Genomic DNA, 17071 nt, shown 5'->3' with positions numbered 1-17071 from the left:
TGTATGATCTAGGCACTCATCTACAAAATGGGTGATCTCTAAGGGGGCTGTGAATCTAAGAATCCAGGTGCCTTGGACATTACACATGGTTAGGTGGGGCTAACCAAGGAAGGCTTACATAGATTGATGGGTGAGATGGGTATGGTACACTGCCATTCATAATTAAGAAATAACCAGCAGAACCTTCTCCCAGTTGCACAAGATAATAATACTTAAAATTGGAAGAGTACGTTTAGTCTAAGGGTTTTTAATCTGCAATCTGCTATCTACCGAATGACCTTGGGCAAGTGATGTACTCTCTCTGGGCCTCAACTTCTTCCTGTGATTAAGGAAAGAATTGGATTGGCTCAGTGGATAGAACACTGGGCCTCAAGTCAGGAAGCCCTGAGTTCAAATCCAGCCTCAGACATGTACTTAGCTGTGTGACCCTTGGGCAAGTCACTTAACCTCTGTTTGCCTTAATCCACTGAAGAAGAAAATGGCAAATCACTCTTGTATCTTTGCTAAGGAAAAACCCTGTGGACAGTGCTATGGCCCAAGAGTCAGGTGTGACTAAATCTATAATCCAATAATTGTTCTATTGAAAGCCATTCAGGGTTTGCAGGAAGAGGTGGTGAGTTTCCGGTCACCAGAGGTCTTCAAACAGAGGCTGAGTTTAGCCTTTTAAGGTCCCATTGAGCTCTGAGATTCTGTGATTGTGTAAGAGGAGGCTGGAAGAGAAGAAAAGCTTTATATCTATCCATATTCAACTAAATGATAATGATAATAGTGATAAGAGCTGTCATTTATAGAGTGCGAAGGACTTTCCTCAAGTGGTCTCAGCTGATCTTATAAAGATCCGATTAGTTTTAGCCTCAAGGAACTTTTAGAGGAATACCCCAGAAGCTAAAACTGTCTCCTCTGATAACAAAAGCCTGGCCCCTTCACTGCCTGGGGCACTTCAGCAATTCAGACTTCAGGCCCCACAGGAGCTCTGAGCCAAAGGTTTGGGTGGAGGAGGAAGAGAGAGGAGAGAGCCCAGGATTGTGTATCTGAGGTAAATCAGAGGTGGTATCTCCGATTTGTTTTAATTTGCATTTCTCTAATCTATAGAGATTTAGATTAAGTGGAATCTGCCTAGAGGAGGGTTGAAGCAAACCGGACCTAGGAGAAGGGATAGGGTTTCACCTGCCCCAGGGTAGATGTCGAGGATTATAAAGATCTCAGCCCAGGGACATCTTTCTCTCTGCCTCATCTCTCTCCCAGAGCTAGGCTACTGCATCCTGAGGTTAGAAAGTTGCTTAGAATTCAATATGAGAAACTGATCTTGTTTCACTGCATTTCAATAAATATTTAAGTACCCACCATGAGAGGCACTGAGTTAGGAATCAGAGGATACAAGACACACACAACACCCAGGCCTCCTCTCCCCGAGCTTACAATCTCACAGGAGGGGAAATATCCAAATATTCCACTGGATATAGAAAGTCTCAACCATTTGGAATTTCCTGACAACAAACCCATCCATCCATGCCTGACCACCCTTTGCAACTTGGCTTCCCATAAGTGGAGCATCCATTCAGTGGGCACAAAGGCTTCCTCACTTTCTCCTGACATCTCCAGGGTGCAACTGGGGCACTGTCGGGTCTTCCTGACTCCAGAAGCAGGACTCTATCTGCTGTACCACCTAGCTGTCTCCAGTTGACTTTCCCAGAGTCAACAGATAGTAAATGTTCGAGACAGGATCTGAGTCAAGTCTTCCCAACTCAATGTTCAACACTCTATGGAATATGCCGCCTACTTCTTGATTCTAAACTTGGAGGCTCCAGACCTCCTTCCCTTTTCAGTATGCTTGGGGTATTCTAAAAAAAAAAAAAAAAAAAAAAGTCTACCTCCTGGAATGCTAACGAGCACTACAGAGCATTGGTGGAAGGGGGCCATCTAGAAACATGAAACGTCCTCCCTCCAGCCTCTGCTCAAAATCTTTTTTTTTTTTTTTCCCTCGGGGAGACCTTGTTGGGATAATGAAGAAAGAGTTGCTACTTCCCCTAACCCTACCCAACTCTAACTAAATCTATAGCCCTCTGGCTTTGCCCACATGACTTTGGGGCACATTTTGAACCAGATTCCTTAATTTCCAATATTGAATATGTCTTCCTTCCATGTTCACGGTTTAGTGGACAGATCACTAGTACGGCTGCACTGGACCTGGGTTCGAGTTAATGGCTCAAACCATTAGCTAGCTATGGAATCTATTAACAAAGCCCCAGTTTCCTTATCCAAAAAAAATGAGGCATTACTTCCAGGGATGGACCCAGTTTGGTTTTGGTTTTCTTCACTTTACAGGGGGTATGCTGGAAACATTTCAGACCCACTTGTGAGAGCTGGTTGTTAAATTCTCAGTGTGAACATTTACACTTTGGAAACCAGTATATGCTATGAATCATGGCTTGATTTTTTTGTTTGGACTTAAGAAAATGATAGAAAAAATGTTAATAATGCAAATTAAACTCAAAAGTGTGTCAAGCTTATGTTTCATTTTCTTCCCCCCCCAACACGCCCCGAGAGCCAGTAGTTAAACATTTACTAGCACACCACTATTTTCTTATGGGGGGAGGGGTCGAGAATTATCAGGAAATTAAACAGTTAATCACCAAAAGAAGCATTTATGAAGTGGCTACCGTGTGTCAAGTGCTGTGCTGGGTGCTGGGGATGTGGAGTCAAAAGTGTCAGCAATGTTAAATCATCAATAAGCCTTTCCCTTAAAAAAAAAACAAGGGATTAGACTATATACTAACTATTACGGCCCTCCCCAGTTCTGCTGCGCTCTCTGTAAAGGTCCCCTGCATTTCTGATATTCTCTGGTCTAAGTCCCCTCCAGCTCTGACATTCTACGTAAAGGTTTCCAAACCTTTTACGTGTCATAGACCACTCTGGCGATCAGGTAAAGTCCACGGACCCCTTTTCCAGTTGGGTGTTTTAAATATAGAAAATACAACGATTACGAGTGAAATCAGTTAAATTAAAATGTGAAATATTGAAATCAAAATATTAAAGCAAAAATACATTCATGGAGCCCAACTTAAGAGCTCCTGTATAAAGTGGATTCTGTTCCCTTCAGGGTTCCTTCCGGCATGGCCGCCCTGCATCGTGCTGTATTCTAATGCCCCCTCAGCTGAGACATTCTGTTTCCTAAAGGTTAACCTCAACATTCTACATTTTCTGGTCCCTTTCAGCCGGCGTTCTGTGCTCTCTGACCTAAGGGTCTTTCAGCTCTCACTATCATTCTATGGCTTCTAACACCTTCTATCATTGTTTGACTCCAAAAAAAACTGTACATCCCTGTGAGACCCACACAGAACCCACACAGTGCTATGGCCCTTAGTGGCCACTCGGTCAATATTTGTCAAGTGAATGAAGGAAGGACAACTAGAAACCACAGTTGGCCTCATCAAACATCCTGCTCCCTAGAGCAGGTGATACCCTTACTCTGGGGAGGGAGGGGACCTTGGGAACCACACTGTCCCTATCTCCCCACCCCAAGGGAAAAAGAAAGCAGTTTGGATATGAGATGGACTGCTCTAGTCAAGGCAGGAAGCAGCAAAATCAATGGAGGGAAGCCATTCATGCCTTTGGCCAACTGCCCTGGGCCTGACTCCATGCTGCTGGCTGAACTGGGCTACAGGGGAAGGTTAGAGAGACACAGACAGACAGACAGACAGGCAGACAACCAGCCAGTCAGCCAGCCGGTCAACCGGTCAGTAGGTCAGCCAGCCAGTCTGGCAGTCGGGTCAGTCGGTCAGCCAGGGAGCTCATTAGTTAGTCGGACAGTTTGTCAGTTACTGATAACATGGTCAGCTGGCCAGTAAGTTAGCTGGTCAGTCAATGGGTCAGTTGGCCAGTCACTCAGTCAGCTTGTCAGTTATACCATCCAGTAGTTCAGTCAGTCAGCTGACCAGGTCCCCAACCGAAGGGTCAGGTGGCCAGTTGCTCCTTTAGTTAGTCAGCCAGTCTGGCAGGTGGGTCAGCTGGTCAGACAGCCCATTGGTTGGTGAGTTAATCTGTCAGGCTGTCAAACATTTTGTTCATTAGTCGGTGAGATAAAAGTGATTGTGAATACACAAGGCATGGAGAGAAAGTGCTTTGTAGAGAGAACACAGACAAGTCGGAGGCAGCTGATAGTGGAATGAACTCTCAATCCACCAAGATATTTTCTCGGCTGATTAAAAACACTTTTCCTCCTCTGGAAATGGAGCTGAAATCTGGCCAAAGCCGGTGTGGCCCTTTTGCTTCTGACTGAGCCCTTGTCCTCAGTACGAGGTCACAAGGGTTATTTAAGGTCTGAAAGAGGTGGGGGGAAGGAGTGTAGAAAACAAGAAACAGACACTCCTTTGCTGCCCCAACAAAGAGAGCAATCCCAGGGGAGCGGAGCTCCCCAGACCCTCCTCTCAGACCCCATTTGGAGCATCGTGTTCCATTCCAGACACCACATTGTAGCAAGGGCAACGACAAGCTGGAATTGGACCAAAGTGTATGGAGATAGGGGAGGGAAGGTGAGGTCTTGGGAACAGAGCTCTGAGGTTGGAAGGGGCCTGGAGTCTCATTCCTTCATTTTAGAGAGGAAGAAAATGAGTCCCTGAGAGTTCAAGTGACTTGCTCAAGGAACCGAGGCAGTGAACAGTCTTGGGATTGTGCCGTACAAGGACTGGCAGAAGAAAATGGAGATGTTTAGCCTAAAGAAGTCAGTCAGTCAACAAGCACGTATTAAATGCCTACTGTGTACTCGGACGGGGCAGTACCGAGTGTTGGGGATACAAAAAAAAAGACAAAAGCAGTCTCTGTCCTCCCAGAGCTCACGAGGAGAGACAACGTGTACATATAATGAACACAAACGGTGTAAATGAAACACAGTCTCAGAGGGAAGGCAGGACAGTCAGGACTAGCAAAGGCCTCCTGCAGAAGGTGCATCTGTGGTAAGCCATAAGACGCAGGTGAGGAAAAAAGCCATTCCAGGCATGGGAGACAAAAGAGAAGATTAATGCGGCACATGATCGCTATCTTCAGGCTGGTAGAGGGCTTTCCCAGGAAAGAGGGTTTAACCTTCTCTGCTTGGCCCGTGGACAGAGAGGAGAATCTAGAGTCCTCATTTTGGTAAGGAAAACTCCCAACAATAAGATCCATAAAAAGTGCAATGGGGCACCTTGAAAAATAAGGGTCCCCTGTTCCTGGAGCGGCCCAGGCTAGAAAACAATGAACAGGACTGCAGAGGGAGGCTGGCTCAGACTGAGCTCCCACGTGTCTTTCCAACGCTGAGGTTTCAATGGTTCGGAGACTCCCTCCCTTGGCTTTACATAGGCCACATAGCATTAACCCACCTCCCGAACTTTCCTCGGCTGTCTCCTCTGTGAGGGATAAGTCCATGAGGTCCTGGGAAGCCCAGGCTCCCAGAGCTGGGCAGCACTGAGCCAGGTGTGGGCCACACCTGCCAAGCAAGCTGGGATGGCTAACTCCTCTCCAACGCTTACAGGGGCTCAGGCCCCTAACCACCACGAAAGGGCAAAATACCCACACTGCCTGGGTGCTGTCGGGTACATAGCCCTACCCCCAAAGACAGAACCCATCTTTCTTTTCTCTCCACTCACCCTCTCTACTCCCTTTCCAGGCACATTCATGGGCCATTCCACCGAACTCAGCAAACATCTATTTAGTCCCTACTGTATCCAAGGATAGTGCTGAGTCACCAACATGAGTGACCCACTGGTGCACTGACCTTGCGCATACCTGTTTTGTATCAGGGGCATTTCTGTTTGTCTCATGTCCCTGTACCCATGTAGGCTACTTCCCCTATCTGGTCCCTTCTGTGTGTTCTTAGATTCCAAATCTGTGTGAAACTAGATTCCTAAACTGGAAGGAGGACCTTACAAGGCACCAACTAGAGAAGGAATGTGGGGCCCAGAGAGATGAAGGGACCTGACCAGGGTCATGTGGCTAATAAATGTCTGGGGCAGGATTGGAACCCAGATTTGAACCTGTCTACTGTTACCCCATGCTGCCTCTGAAGGCTCCTGAGCCACTGGTTACTGGGAAAGTGTGGTGGAGGAGGGCATTCTGCGTTCTCCTCTGGGCCAGCCTTTAATTCTCCCAACACTTTTCAGAATTTTAGGCGTGAAATGAGAAGGGACTGTGGGATAGAATGTGGGGACCCCAGAAAGCATTGAGCGCTACCAAGTCCCAAAGACACCTCCAACTGATCCATTCAGAAGTGAAGACAGAGGCCTCCTTCCTACCTCCATTGGGGGAAGGCCTGCTTTTATTGCCTGGAGGATGTACTGAGCACCACGAGTGTGGCCACTTTTCAAGTTCATAGCATCTTCCCTTGGAAAGTATTCCTTTGATTGTTTCGATGGATCAGAGATTTAACACCGGAAGGGACTTGAGAGCAGGGAGAGTTGAGGCCTTGCATTTTATAGATGAGGAAACGGAGCTCAAGTGACTTCCAGATGTCACACACCTAGTAAGGTCTTGGTGACTGAGCCCAGGCCTCCATCCACCACACCATGTAGGCGGGTGGCTAATGAGGCAGGAGGGGAAAGCTAGGCCCGGGCCCTGCACAGGATAAACGTCCTAACTTTTGTTGTTCATCCTTTGTTCTTGAAGAGGACCAAAGTCATCAGGAGGGTGATGGCTTGACTTGCAAGTGAATTAGATTTAAGTGAGGCAGAGCTGTGCAGGGTCATCAGCCTCACTCTCTCCTCCAGAGTCATCAGGGTCCAGTGGCCAGATGTAACTCAAGAAGACTGGCGATGACTCACCCTGACCTTTAGAGAAGGAATCACACCTCCTCGTTTTATAGAGGAGAAGCTAAGGACCAGAGAAGGTATGTCCTACCCAGGGTAGCAAAGGTGAGATTCGAAGCCAGGTTCTTTGACTATGAAGTTTCTCTGTACCACAGCATCATGTACACATCTTCCTTCAATCCTTAAAGCTCATTTTAACAAATGAGCAAACTGAGACCCAGAGAAGTTAAGTCACTTGCCAAGATCCCAACCTCTTGGTCATGACTGAATCAAGAGTAGAACCTAGAATTATTGAATTTCAAAGTGGACAGAGACCTCAAGAGTCATGGAGTGGGACAAACCTGCCTGTGGAGCAGGGCAAACCCCTTCTAATATCCTTGACAAGAAGCAATCTAATGGGATGAGATGGGTTCGGAAAGGAAGACGGGGAGGGGAGGTGAAGGGAGAGGAGGGGAAGAAGAAGGGAAGGGAGGGAAGGGAAGGGGAGGGAAGGGAAGGGGAGGATGGGTTCAATTGAAGCATTTTAAAACATGCGGAGGAGAACAAAAGGAAACACAGACAAGTCTTGAAAGTTACATGCTGAATGTGTTCTATGGTTGAAAGGAAAAGCAAGCTGTTATGTAACAGAAATTCATAGTCTCGTTTTTTCTATTTTTTTGTTTCTCTCTTTTTTCTATTTCACTTTCTATATGAAAATGCTCATTCTTATGTTTAAATTCAGAATAAACAATTTGCAGTTTCTGCTGCAGGTCTTACAGCTGAAAGAGGCCTTAGAGCTTGAGCCTCATTCTCTACTTTTATAAATAAAGTGAAGCCCAGACATGAGTGAAGACCTTCCCCAGGTCAAGGTTAAAGATCCTCGCCAGGATTCAAATCCGCTTTCTCCTGAGGCTAAGCATCCCACATTGGGATAGCCCTCATCCTTCCAACATCAGTTCTTTTGTTATCATATAGAGCCTCAATTGGACAGGGCTTTCTATAATCCATACAGCCATCTCCCCCTCGAAACCACCACCCCACCGTCCTTGGGAAAATGAATACAGTGCATCATCTATAGTTTGTGATCTAGGGTTCATCTCAGTCAGTTTGTGACTGAGTATGGCCAAACCAGACCCCTTAGCCTACAGCATCTACTGGCTGACCCTAGACATGAGGCCATGCTCGAGTCTTCACATCTCATTCAGCCACCCAGCTGGGCTTGTCAAAGAGCGTACCACCAGCTCTGCCCCTTCCCACCTCCCTTTTCTGGTCATGATCTCTTATAAGTTATCTTTCCCAATTAGAAGGGAAGTGCCATGAATACAAGGACTGTTCCTTTAACAAACAAATTTAAATTCTTGCATCCCCAGTGATCAGTGTTTAATAAATGCTTTTTTCATTCATCCATTCATTCAGTTCCTGACTGTTAGAGTCTGCTACTCCTGTTGTTGAGTCGTTTTTCAATCACGTCTGACACTTTGTGACCCCAGATGGGGTTTTCTATACCTGGACTGGCTTGCCACTTCCTTCTCCAGATCATTTTGCAGATGAGGAAACTGAGGCAAACAGGGTGAAGTGACTTGCCCAGGGTCACACAGCTAGTAAGTGTCTGAGACTATATTTGAACTCAGGAAGGGTCCTCCTGAGTTCAGGCCCAGCACTATATCCACTGCGCCACCTAGCTGCCCCTGCTACAAAAGAATAAAAGGAACTCGATATCCTAGCTTATTCATATCATAAGTAGAAAGAGTGATTACAAAATGAGATTAATACCAGAAGCTAGTCAACAACTATTAATGTAGCACCTACTCTGTGCCAGGTACCGTGCTAATGACGGGATACAAAGAAAGGCAAAAGACGAGGAGTCTTTTTTCCTGGAGGAGCGCCCAGTCTCACCGCCGGATTATGGGGCACATGGAGGGGGTAAGGTGTAAGAAGACTGGAAGGATAGGAGGGGGCCAGGGGATGAAGGGCTTTAAAAGCCAATGGAAGGGTTTTCTATCTGAGCTAGGAAAGGAAATGTCCCTTCCTTTATAGTCCTACCTCCCAGTCACTCCTCTGGTTGTCCATCAGATCACACTTCATTTACACCTTCCATAGTGTATCTACCACCTCGGTCCATATTCCTTTCTCACCTTCTCCCTTGCCTTCACTCCTTCCACCTCAGGCCCTGCTGAGACCCCACCCCACCCCCACCCAACTTCCAGGATACTCACGGTTAGGGGCTTGTCAAAGGGTGGCCAAAAGTTAACTGGGACATCTGGAAAGTGTCTGAGGTGGCAGGACCCACCCACAGTCACAATTTCTCATCCGTTTGTCTGACTTGGTGAGCCAGTCTGGATATTTGAAGCCCTGGGGAATTGCTCTGAAATCAACTAATTTGAAACAGGCTGTGTTTTAAAAAAGAAAAAAAAGTCAGAAAAAATGGGGAAGTTAAGAAGTCAGGGAACGTAAGGCGCATGAAGACGTAAGGGAGAAACGGCGAGAGGTCGGAGGCTGGAGCACAGTAGAAAGGATTTGTACCTTTGGACTGAGAAGTTTGTATCAGAGACGTTGGATGTAGATCAGTTCTATGGTCCCATTCAGCCGAAAAATTATAGAATCCTAGATGTAGCGCAAAGGCATCTCCGTGAAGAGTGTAGACACCTCTGAGATTCTGATTTCTGAAGCCTGGTTCCCCTGCCCCCTCCCCAAGCTTGCCTCCTTCCCTGCGCTTACAGTACCTAAGACGCTGCCCTCTGTGTCAAAGACACAGGAGACTCCCTACTTGGTCTCACCTCTCCTCTGTTAACATGGACAATGCTTGGCATTTTACACCTCACGGTTGTTTGAAGGCAACATTGTAAACCTTGGGAAAGGTGCTAGAAAAATCCAACGATTATAGAAAGAAATTTGCAAGTCAGTCTAGAAGTCTTAATCTGCTGTCCTCGGACCTCCAAAGAATCCACTGAGAGATTTGGGGGGAGGGGAATGACATCTTTATTTTCAGTAATTCTCATTGAAACGGAACGTTTCCTTCAATTATGAATATAGGCAATAAACCACAGCAGAACCAGACTGCCAAGGGGGTTCCTGACGTAACGCAAGAAAGGTTATTTGGAACCCCTGATTTAGTCCAATCCCCTTAGTTTATAGAGGAGGAAATTGAGGTCCAGAGAAGCTAAGTGGCGTAAGTCACTGTCAGCCTTAGGTTTTGGCATATGTAAAATGGGGAATAATAGCCCCTGCTTCCCAGGATCTCCGCAATGATAATACGGTGTAATATATATAAAACACTTTACAAACGACATAAATGCTAGCGATTATGATGGTGGTGAAGGGATCGGAGGAAGAGGAAGAAGAAGAAAAAAAGAGGTCTTATGCTTCACTTGGGTGCCCATAGATTTTGCAGAGAATGAGAGGTATGGCAAAACCTCCCTTCTTTAAACCTATAATTCTGTGTCCTTCCTTTTGCTCTTCTTCCCTCCCTTCTCCATCGCTTCTCACCCTGCTGGTCTCCTCCCCAGGGTTTCTCTCCTCATGTCCTGGTGACCTTAGCCCTGCCAAGTAGAGGGGGGAAGAGGGGAGGGATTTTAGGAAAGGGAGAAAGGGCGGGAAAGGAGAGCATATAAGGACAGAGGGCTGCCCCCTGTCCCCAGGTCTAAGCGAGGGCTGACCTAGCTCCGGAGGATGGGAAAGCTTCAGCTTAATCTCCTGCTGGTGGCCTGGGGGGCAACGGTGTCAGCACTACCCCTGCCCCTGCCTTCGTCGCCTTCTCCTCTGGCTTACATGCTGAAGCTCTTCCATGGTCACCAGACCCGTACCCACATCGTCCGCAGCCTGCAGGCCCAGGGTAAGGACCGATATCAACTTGGGTGGGGCACTCGGGCGGGCTTGCTAACCTTGGTGAGGGCGGGGTCCTGGGAGGCTGGTTCAGTATTAGCGGGATCTCCCAGGGTTTTTTTTTGGGGGGGGGACTCTGGCATTACATTGATTTCGGCAGCCTTCGCACTTCCGGAAGCGAGGGTGCCTGTTTAAGGAGTGTAGGGTCCTAGGATCTGATGGGAGCCTTAGGTGTCAGGTGGCTTCAGAGGAGCCTGGGCATTTGGAGGTGTCCGTTTCAGGACGTCCCAGGAGTGAGGGTATCCTAGAATTTGAGGTTACCTCAGTGTCAAGGGTGTCCCAGGGTTTAGAATGCCCCAGCATTAAGGGAGTTCAGGTATTTGGGAATGTTTCTTTAGCGGTGGTTGGGTTTCTTTGGGGTTCGGGATCCGGAGTATTTCAAGCTTTAAGGGCGACCCATCCTCAAGGGTATTCCACAGTTGGGGGGGGAGCGGTTAGGGTAGCTCAGTGTCAGGGGTGTCCTGCGGTTGGGGCTATTCTAAGATTTGTAGTGAATGTTCCATGGGGTGTTGCACGATTTGGGGAGCCCCATAAATTGGAAATATCTGAGCGTCACCAGGTGCTGGAGGGTGTCTAAGGTTTGGGGTGTCCAAGGTTTGGGGTGCGACGTGGCAAGCTATGGGATCAGGTCCTTACAGAAGGGTATATACTTAGGTCTCCTGCGATCTCTGTTCCCGTGAAGGTCACCCCCACTCCACTGACAGGCACCCGGAATAAAGTGACGGCGAGAGGCAGGGATCTGGGAGTCACGCCCCGCCCCCAGCCGAGGGTCTGGTGGAGTTTTCTCTGCCCCAATATCCCAATCCACATCCCGCCGCCGCTGGGGGCGGGGCACTGACCATTCCTAGCCCTAGGACCCTTCCTCCCCTTCTACCCCCAGGGGGCTTCCTCCGCAATCCACATCCCCTAATCTGAGAGACCTAGATCTCCTGCCACTGGCCCCCAGCTTGGCTTTTTATAAATGAGGTCTGGAAAGGGGAGGGGGAGAAGGTGAGAAAAACCCTTTTCCTCTCCCCAGATGTCCCTGCTCCCTGGGTCGGCGAACTCCAGTAAGTTCTTCCCGAAGATCATCTGTATTTGCCAAAAAATACAAGGGAAGAAACTAGCCCCTGGGGTGGGCGAGGGGGAGGCAAAACCGCTATTTTCTTTGGGAAGCCAGCCCCGAACTAGTCTAGTCCGGACCCAGCCCAGGAAGCCAACTGCCGCGTCCGCAGCCACGGAACCCTGGCTTTGTCAGCCCTTCTCCTAGACCCTCAGGAGCTGGGAGAAGGGGGAAGGAAGGCTGAGAGCCCGTCTCTGTTTGACCTTGGGGTAAAACTAAAGGGCCAGATTGAATGGCATTTCTAAATTCAGTCTCCCGTCTCCACGCACACACACGTATGTGTAGGTGTGTGTGTATTCACACATACACATACACACACATACAGAGCCAGCCTAGGGAGGCTGTGTGGTCTGGTAGAAAGCCCGCTGGTTCGGGAACCAGAGACCTTGATCACCCTGGGCCTCAGTTTCCTCATCTGTAAAAATGTTGGACAAGCCAATCTCCAGGTCCCTTCCGGAGCTGGTGGTGTAGATCTATGATTCTATATCTGTTTCTAGAGCCAACTCTGAATTAGCATCGGCTCACAGTCAGTCAACAAACATTCATTAAGTGCCTACTAAGTGCCAGACACTGAGATAGGAAGAAAGGCAAAAGCAGTCCCTGCCCCCTAGGAGCGGAGGTTCCCAGCTCAGCCGGATGGCCGTAGGTGAGGGGTTAAGCAGAAGTCGCTTCGATGCCCTTCTCTGAGCCTGCCTCTCCTCTCTCTTTTGCAAATTTGCTTCCTTCCTTTTGGGAGGATTGGTGTGGATTGCTGCACCGCTGTCAGATGTGGCTGGTCAGTTGTTCTCCATACTTTCCCTCTTTGTTACAAAGAAAGGCTTACTAGATAGGGGGCAGGGGTGTAGATACTTGGAAATAAATGATGTAAAAACCAAAGGCAATAAAATCACTTAAAAAACCGGAAAATAGATGTTGGCCTTCCACTGGTGGCTCTCGGCTCTTGACAGTTCCTTCCACGTGCTAAGGTTCCTTCCAGCAGTGACTTTCTATCTTCTAATGGCCTCTTAGAGCTCTAAAATGCTATGGCTATCTACTGTTACTAATTTAACTAATAATTTGTCACCTCTTCTGAAGAGCTCCCCAGGCAATAAAACCCTTAGCACTTGAAAGTGCTAATAAGGAGGGAATAGTGATTAAGTGAAAGGGGACTCAAGAGTTGGGGTGGGGATGGAGGAGGAGCAGGTGCCATCTGTCGCCTTCAGAATGCTAGGAAGAGAATTCAAAGCTCAAGTTCCCGAATCAATTTATCTCGGACCTGAGGATTTGCCTCATGCTCTTTGGTCTGGGGTGGGGCTGCCTGTGTTTCTTCTGCAGAGGGGAAAGAGGATCCCAAGCAATAGACAATGTAAAAAGAAGCCATGGGACCCGATTCTGAGATGCCTCTACATCCTGAGCCCAACCTAAGGGCAATGCCAGTGAGCTGGATGCAAAGTCTTCTGAAAGGTCGCAGTGAGAGTCCTCAGTTCAAAGCCTAGCTATAACAACTTCCCCAGTTTTAAAAACAAAAAGGATTGGAGTAGATTATAATCCGAGGACACCTACCAGCTCTAACATTCTATGAATATGATCTACATCATAGCCAATATGTACATAGTGCTTGGCTTATAAATTGTCCTATCCTTCCAACTACCCAAGATGGTCCCCATCTTACATATAAGGAACTGGAAGCTAGTCCAGGGTTACCACGGCTAGGAAGAGCGTGAGTCGGGACTGGAATTCGAGTCTCCTATCTCACACCTGGGTCAGGGCTCTAAAATAACTCAAATTTCTCTAGCATTTTAAGCCCTGCAAATCTGTGTCCTCAGAATGCTGAGAGGCAAAACAGTATGATGAATAAGTGCTGCCTTGGGAGTCAAAGGACCCGAGTTCAAATGCTGTCACTTATTACCTATGGTGTATATATGGCACCATAGTAAAGATTACCCCATGTGGAGGGGTAAATCAGGTACATTTCCCCTTGGGTAAAATGAGGGTGTTGAATTAGGTGGTTGATTACAGCTCTGAATCGACAAACCTATGTAGGCAGTGAAAGTACTATCATCTTTATCTTTAAAAAGAAGAAACTGAGGCAGAGGGGCTTTGACTTGCGTAAAATGACACAATAATAGCAGAATCAAGATTTGAAACCAGAGTTCTTCCAACCCCAAATCCAGTAGGGTTTTCCCCAATAAAGGGGAATGGGATTCCTGCCCCCTCTCTGAAATGTACTACAATTGCCTCTGGGCACACACCTAGTGATGCTACCTGGAGTGAACAAAGGGTACTCGGAAAGGGCTCCTCAAGCCAAACCTCCCACTCACCCCCTTCGCTTCTCTATTTGCTTTTCTGCCTAGATGTGATGATGGTGGGACAGCACTGGACTTTTGCCTTTGATTTTTCCTTCATGAACCAAGAAGAGGAGCTAGAAGGCGCGGAGCTTCGGCTCCAACTCTCCCCCTTGGGGGAGCCTCCCGCGGAGGCACCAATCTTGGTCGAGATCTTTCACCAGCCAAGGTGGGAGGATGAGGACAAGTCCGAAGCCTGCCTAGAGCGCCGCCGGCTGGCCTTGTTTGTAGTCACTGCCTCCCAAGTCACCTTCTCCTCCGATGGCATGGTCCTGGAGGTGACAGAGCCCCTCACCAATGGGCTCAGGCCCTCGAGCAGCCCAGAGGATGTGCTGGCCTCGACCATGGAAGGGGCAGATGGACCCAGCAAAGAGTGCAAGCGCCGGCCCCCGGAATATCCTGTCTCTGATGTGCAGCTAATGCTTCACTCCAAGGAACAGAGGCGCCTGGGAAGCTCCCCATTGCTGTGGGAGGCAGAGAGCTCGTGGAGAGCCAGAGAGGGCAGGATCTCACAGGAGAAAATCAGGAGGAACCCTCGACGGAGGAATGGGCTTGAAAACCGACAGTGTAGGAAGGTCAGGTTTCAAGTGGACTTTAACCAGTTAGGCTGGGGCTCATGGATCATCTACCCCAAGCAGTACGAAGCCTATCGCTGTGAGGGAGAATGTCCCAACCCCATGGAGGAGAGGTTTCAGCCAACCAACCATGCCTACATTCAGGTATAGCCCCAAAGAGAGTGTGCCTGCATGTGCGTGTTCATGTGGTGGAGTGAGATGAGAGGGGGATCTAGTTGGGAGGCCATAGTTTGAGACCTTCCTTAATTGGAGGTTATCAGTCCCTTGAGCTGAATCGCTAATAGAGCTGATCAATGGCCACTTACCCTCTGTATATCTAAATCATGGTGGGGAAGAGAAAAAAGTAGGTAATGTTAGGAAAGATGGACAGAAGAAAAGGGATGATTATGGTTTTACTTGTTTTTAGTCATTCTCAGTCCTGTCCAACTCTTTGCAATTCCTTTTGGGGTTTTGGCAAAGATACAGGAGTGGTTTGCCATTTCCTTCTCCAGCTCATTTTACAGATGAGGAAACTGAGGCAAACAGGGTTAAATGACTTGCCCAGGGCCACACAGCTAAGAAGTGTCTACCAGACACTTAATAAAAGGATTTTTTTCTGTAAAACTTGGACTCAGTCAAAAGGCTGCACCCTGAGGACCTAGAAGGCCGCATGTGACCTTGAGGTCAAAGGTTCCCCACCCCTGGAAGGCCACACTTGAATTCAGGTCTTCCCAACTCCAGGCCTGGAGCTCTGTGCACTATGGCGCCACTTAGCTGCCCCATGAATATGGTACCCCACCCTATCCTATCAGGTCAAATGGGATCACTCATTTTTATAGTGCTTAACAAGTTTACACACAAAGCACTGAGGGCAAGCATTCTTGGTCCCATATTACAGACTAAGAAACTGAGGCTTAGAGTAAGAAAATTCCTCACCCAAGGACACACAATTCAAGAAATGCTCACCTGGGGCGCTAAAGAGTTAGGTGACCCCAGAATCACTCTCCTAGCTCACACTGCTAGTCTGTGCAACACTGGAACCCAGAACCCAGGTCATCTTGACTGAGGCAGGCCCACAATTCACACTGCTTCCCTTTCCTCATCTGTTTTTCAGGGATTACGCTACTTTTAAAACTTGTTGTGGGGGAAAATGCCTGAATTCTGGTGACCCAAAGGGAAACTGCCACACAGTGGCTCGGTGAGATTTATTTGCAGGCTGGGCACAGGGTGCCACATCATGGTCGGGGCTCAATTCCAGACACGGTAATGGATTCTCTTCCTCACTCCACCTCTCCAAGTGGATGCATCACCGATATTCCCCTTTCCAGGGAAATGCGACCCCCCACAAACATTTTTGGCAGTGTGGAATAATTATCAAAATCTAGCTAGTCTCAGAGCTGGGAAGTCCACTTTTATATATGCTGACTGTGTGACCCTGGGCAAGTTCCTGAACCTCTCAGTGTTCTAGGCTGTAAGATGCTGAAGTCATGCAATTATGCACAGCTTTTCTCAATTGGGAATTCTTCCCCCATATGGATGGAATCACAGGTCCAGACCCTGGCCCTGGTTCTGACCACATCAGAAGTTGTTTGGGATAACCAAGTCCCTTCCAGTTCTGACATACACTGAACCTATGAATAAAATTTAAGCTATTTCTAAAAAACAGAAAACCAAAGTCCACAGGCTTTGAAAACTTACTAGTTCCTCTATAAGTCAGCATTAGGTGCTAATCCGAATGGACCAATATATTGCCGAAATCTACACTGCTGGCCCCTCCCTGATCCATAAACAATGACGTATGATAGCTACTTTAGTTTAAAAAATGCTCCTAGCTTTACCTATTTCTCTATTGGAAACCCTCACTTTGGTTGTTTGGTCTTACAAAGTGATCGATCTTACCTCCTCCTGATTCTGTCTTGCCTCAAGTGAGAACAATCCAATTCTAAGGTCCCTGCCCTTCTTCTCTCCCTCTGCAGAGTTTACTGAAGTTCTACCAGCCTCACCAAGTGCCCTCCACGTGCTGCGCTCCTGTGAAGACCAAGGCCCTCAGCATGCTGTATCTGGAAAATGGCAACGTCCTTCTGGATCATCACAAGGATATGATAGTGGAGGAGTGTGGGTGTCTCTGAAAAGCCCACACAGAGACAATAGATTTACAGGTCAACTCAATGCAAATCCCCACTCTCTGCTGCTGGCCAGGTTGGGCTGAACTGCAGAGAGGGCCAGGAGAGGGGGAGTAACAAGGAAAGGATTCGGTGCCCTCCTGAGTTGAGGCAACGTGAATCTGCCTTGAGAGACAATTTCTGGACAGAAAGAATGGAGTGTTTAAGCTCCAGCTTCAGGGCTTGCCCTGTTCCTTCTTCATAGAACGGGTCTTTTCTGATCTCTGAGGCTGGTACCCCAGAATGATGTCAGGGCGGGCAGGTGTGTAAGCAGGAGCTGGTCTCTCCTGAT

The 17071-nt window shown here is 47.9% G+C and overlaps 1 protein-coding gene across 1 annotated transcript; it reads left to right on the top strand.

The window, feature by feature from the left end:
• Window positions 1-10424: 10424 nt before the first annotated feature.
• NODAL (nodal growth differentiation factor) lies at window positions 10425-16746 on the top strand. The gene is made up of 3 exons (XM_036734346.1): window positions 10425-10587; window positions 14073-14782; window positions 16594-16746. The coding sequence occupies exons 1-3, from the start codon at window positions 10425-10427 to the stop codon at window positions 16744-16746; spliced, it is 1026 nt and encodes a 341-aa protein (XP_036590241.1).
• The last annotated feature ends 325 nt before the right edge of the window (window positions 16747-17071 follow it).

The sequence above is a fragment of the Trichosurus vulpecula genome, chromosome 8 (genome assembly GCF_011100635.1).
Source record: "Trichosurus vulpecula isolate mTriVul1 chromosome 8, mTriVul1.pri, whole genome shotgun sequence".
Classification (NCBI taxonomy): Eukaryota; Metazoa; Chordata; class Mammalia; order Diprotodontia; family Phalangeridae; genus Trichosurus; species Trichosurus vulpecula.
Note: the sequence above shows the minus strand (reverse complement) of the source record. Positions and strands in the feature narration are given on the sequence as shown.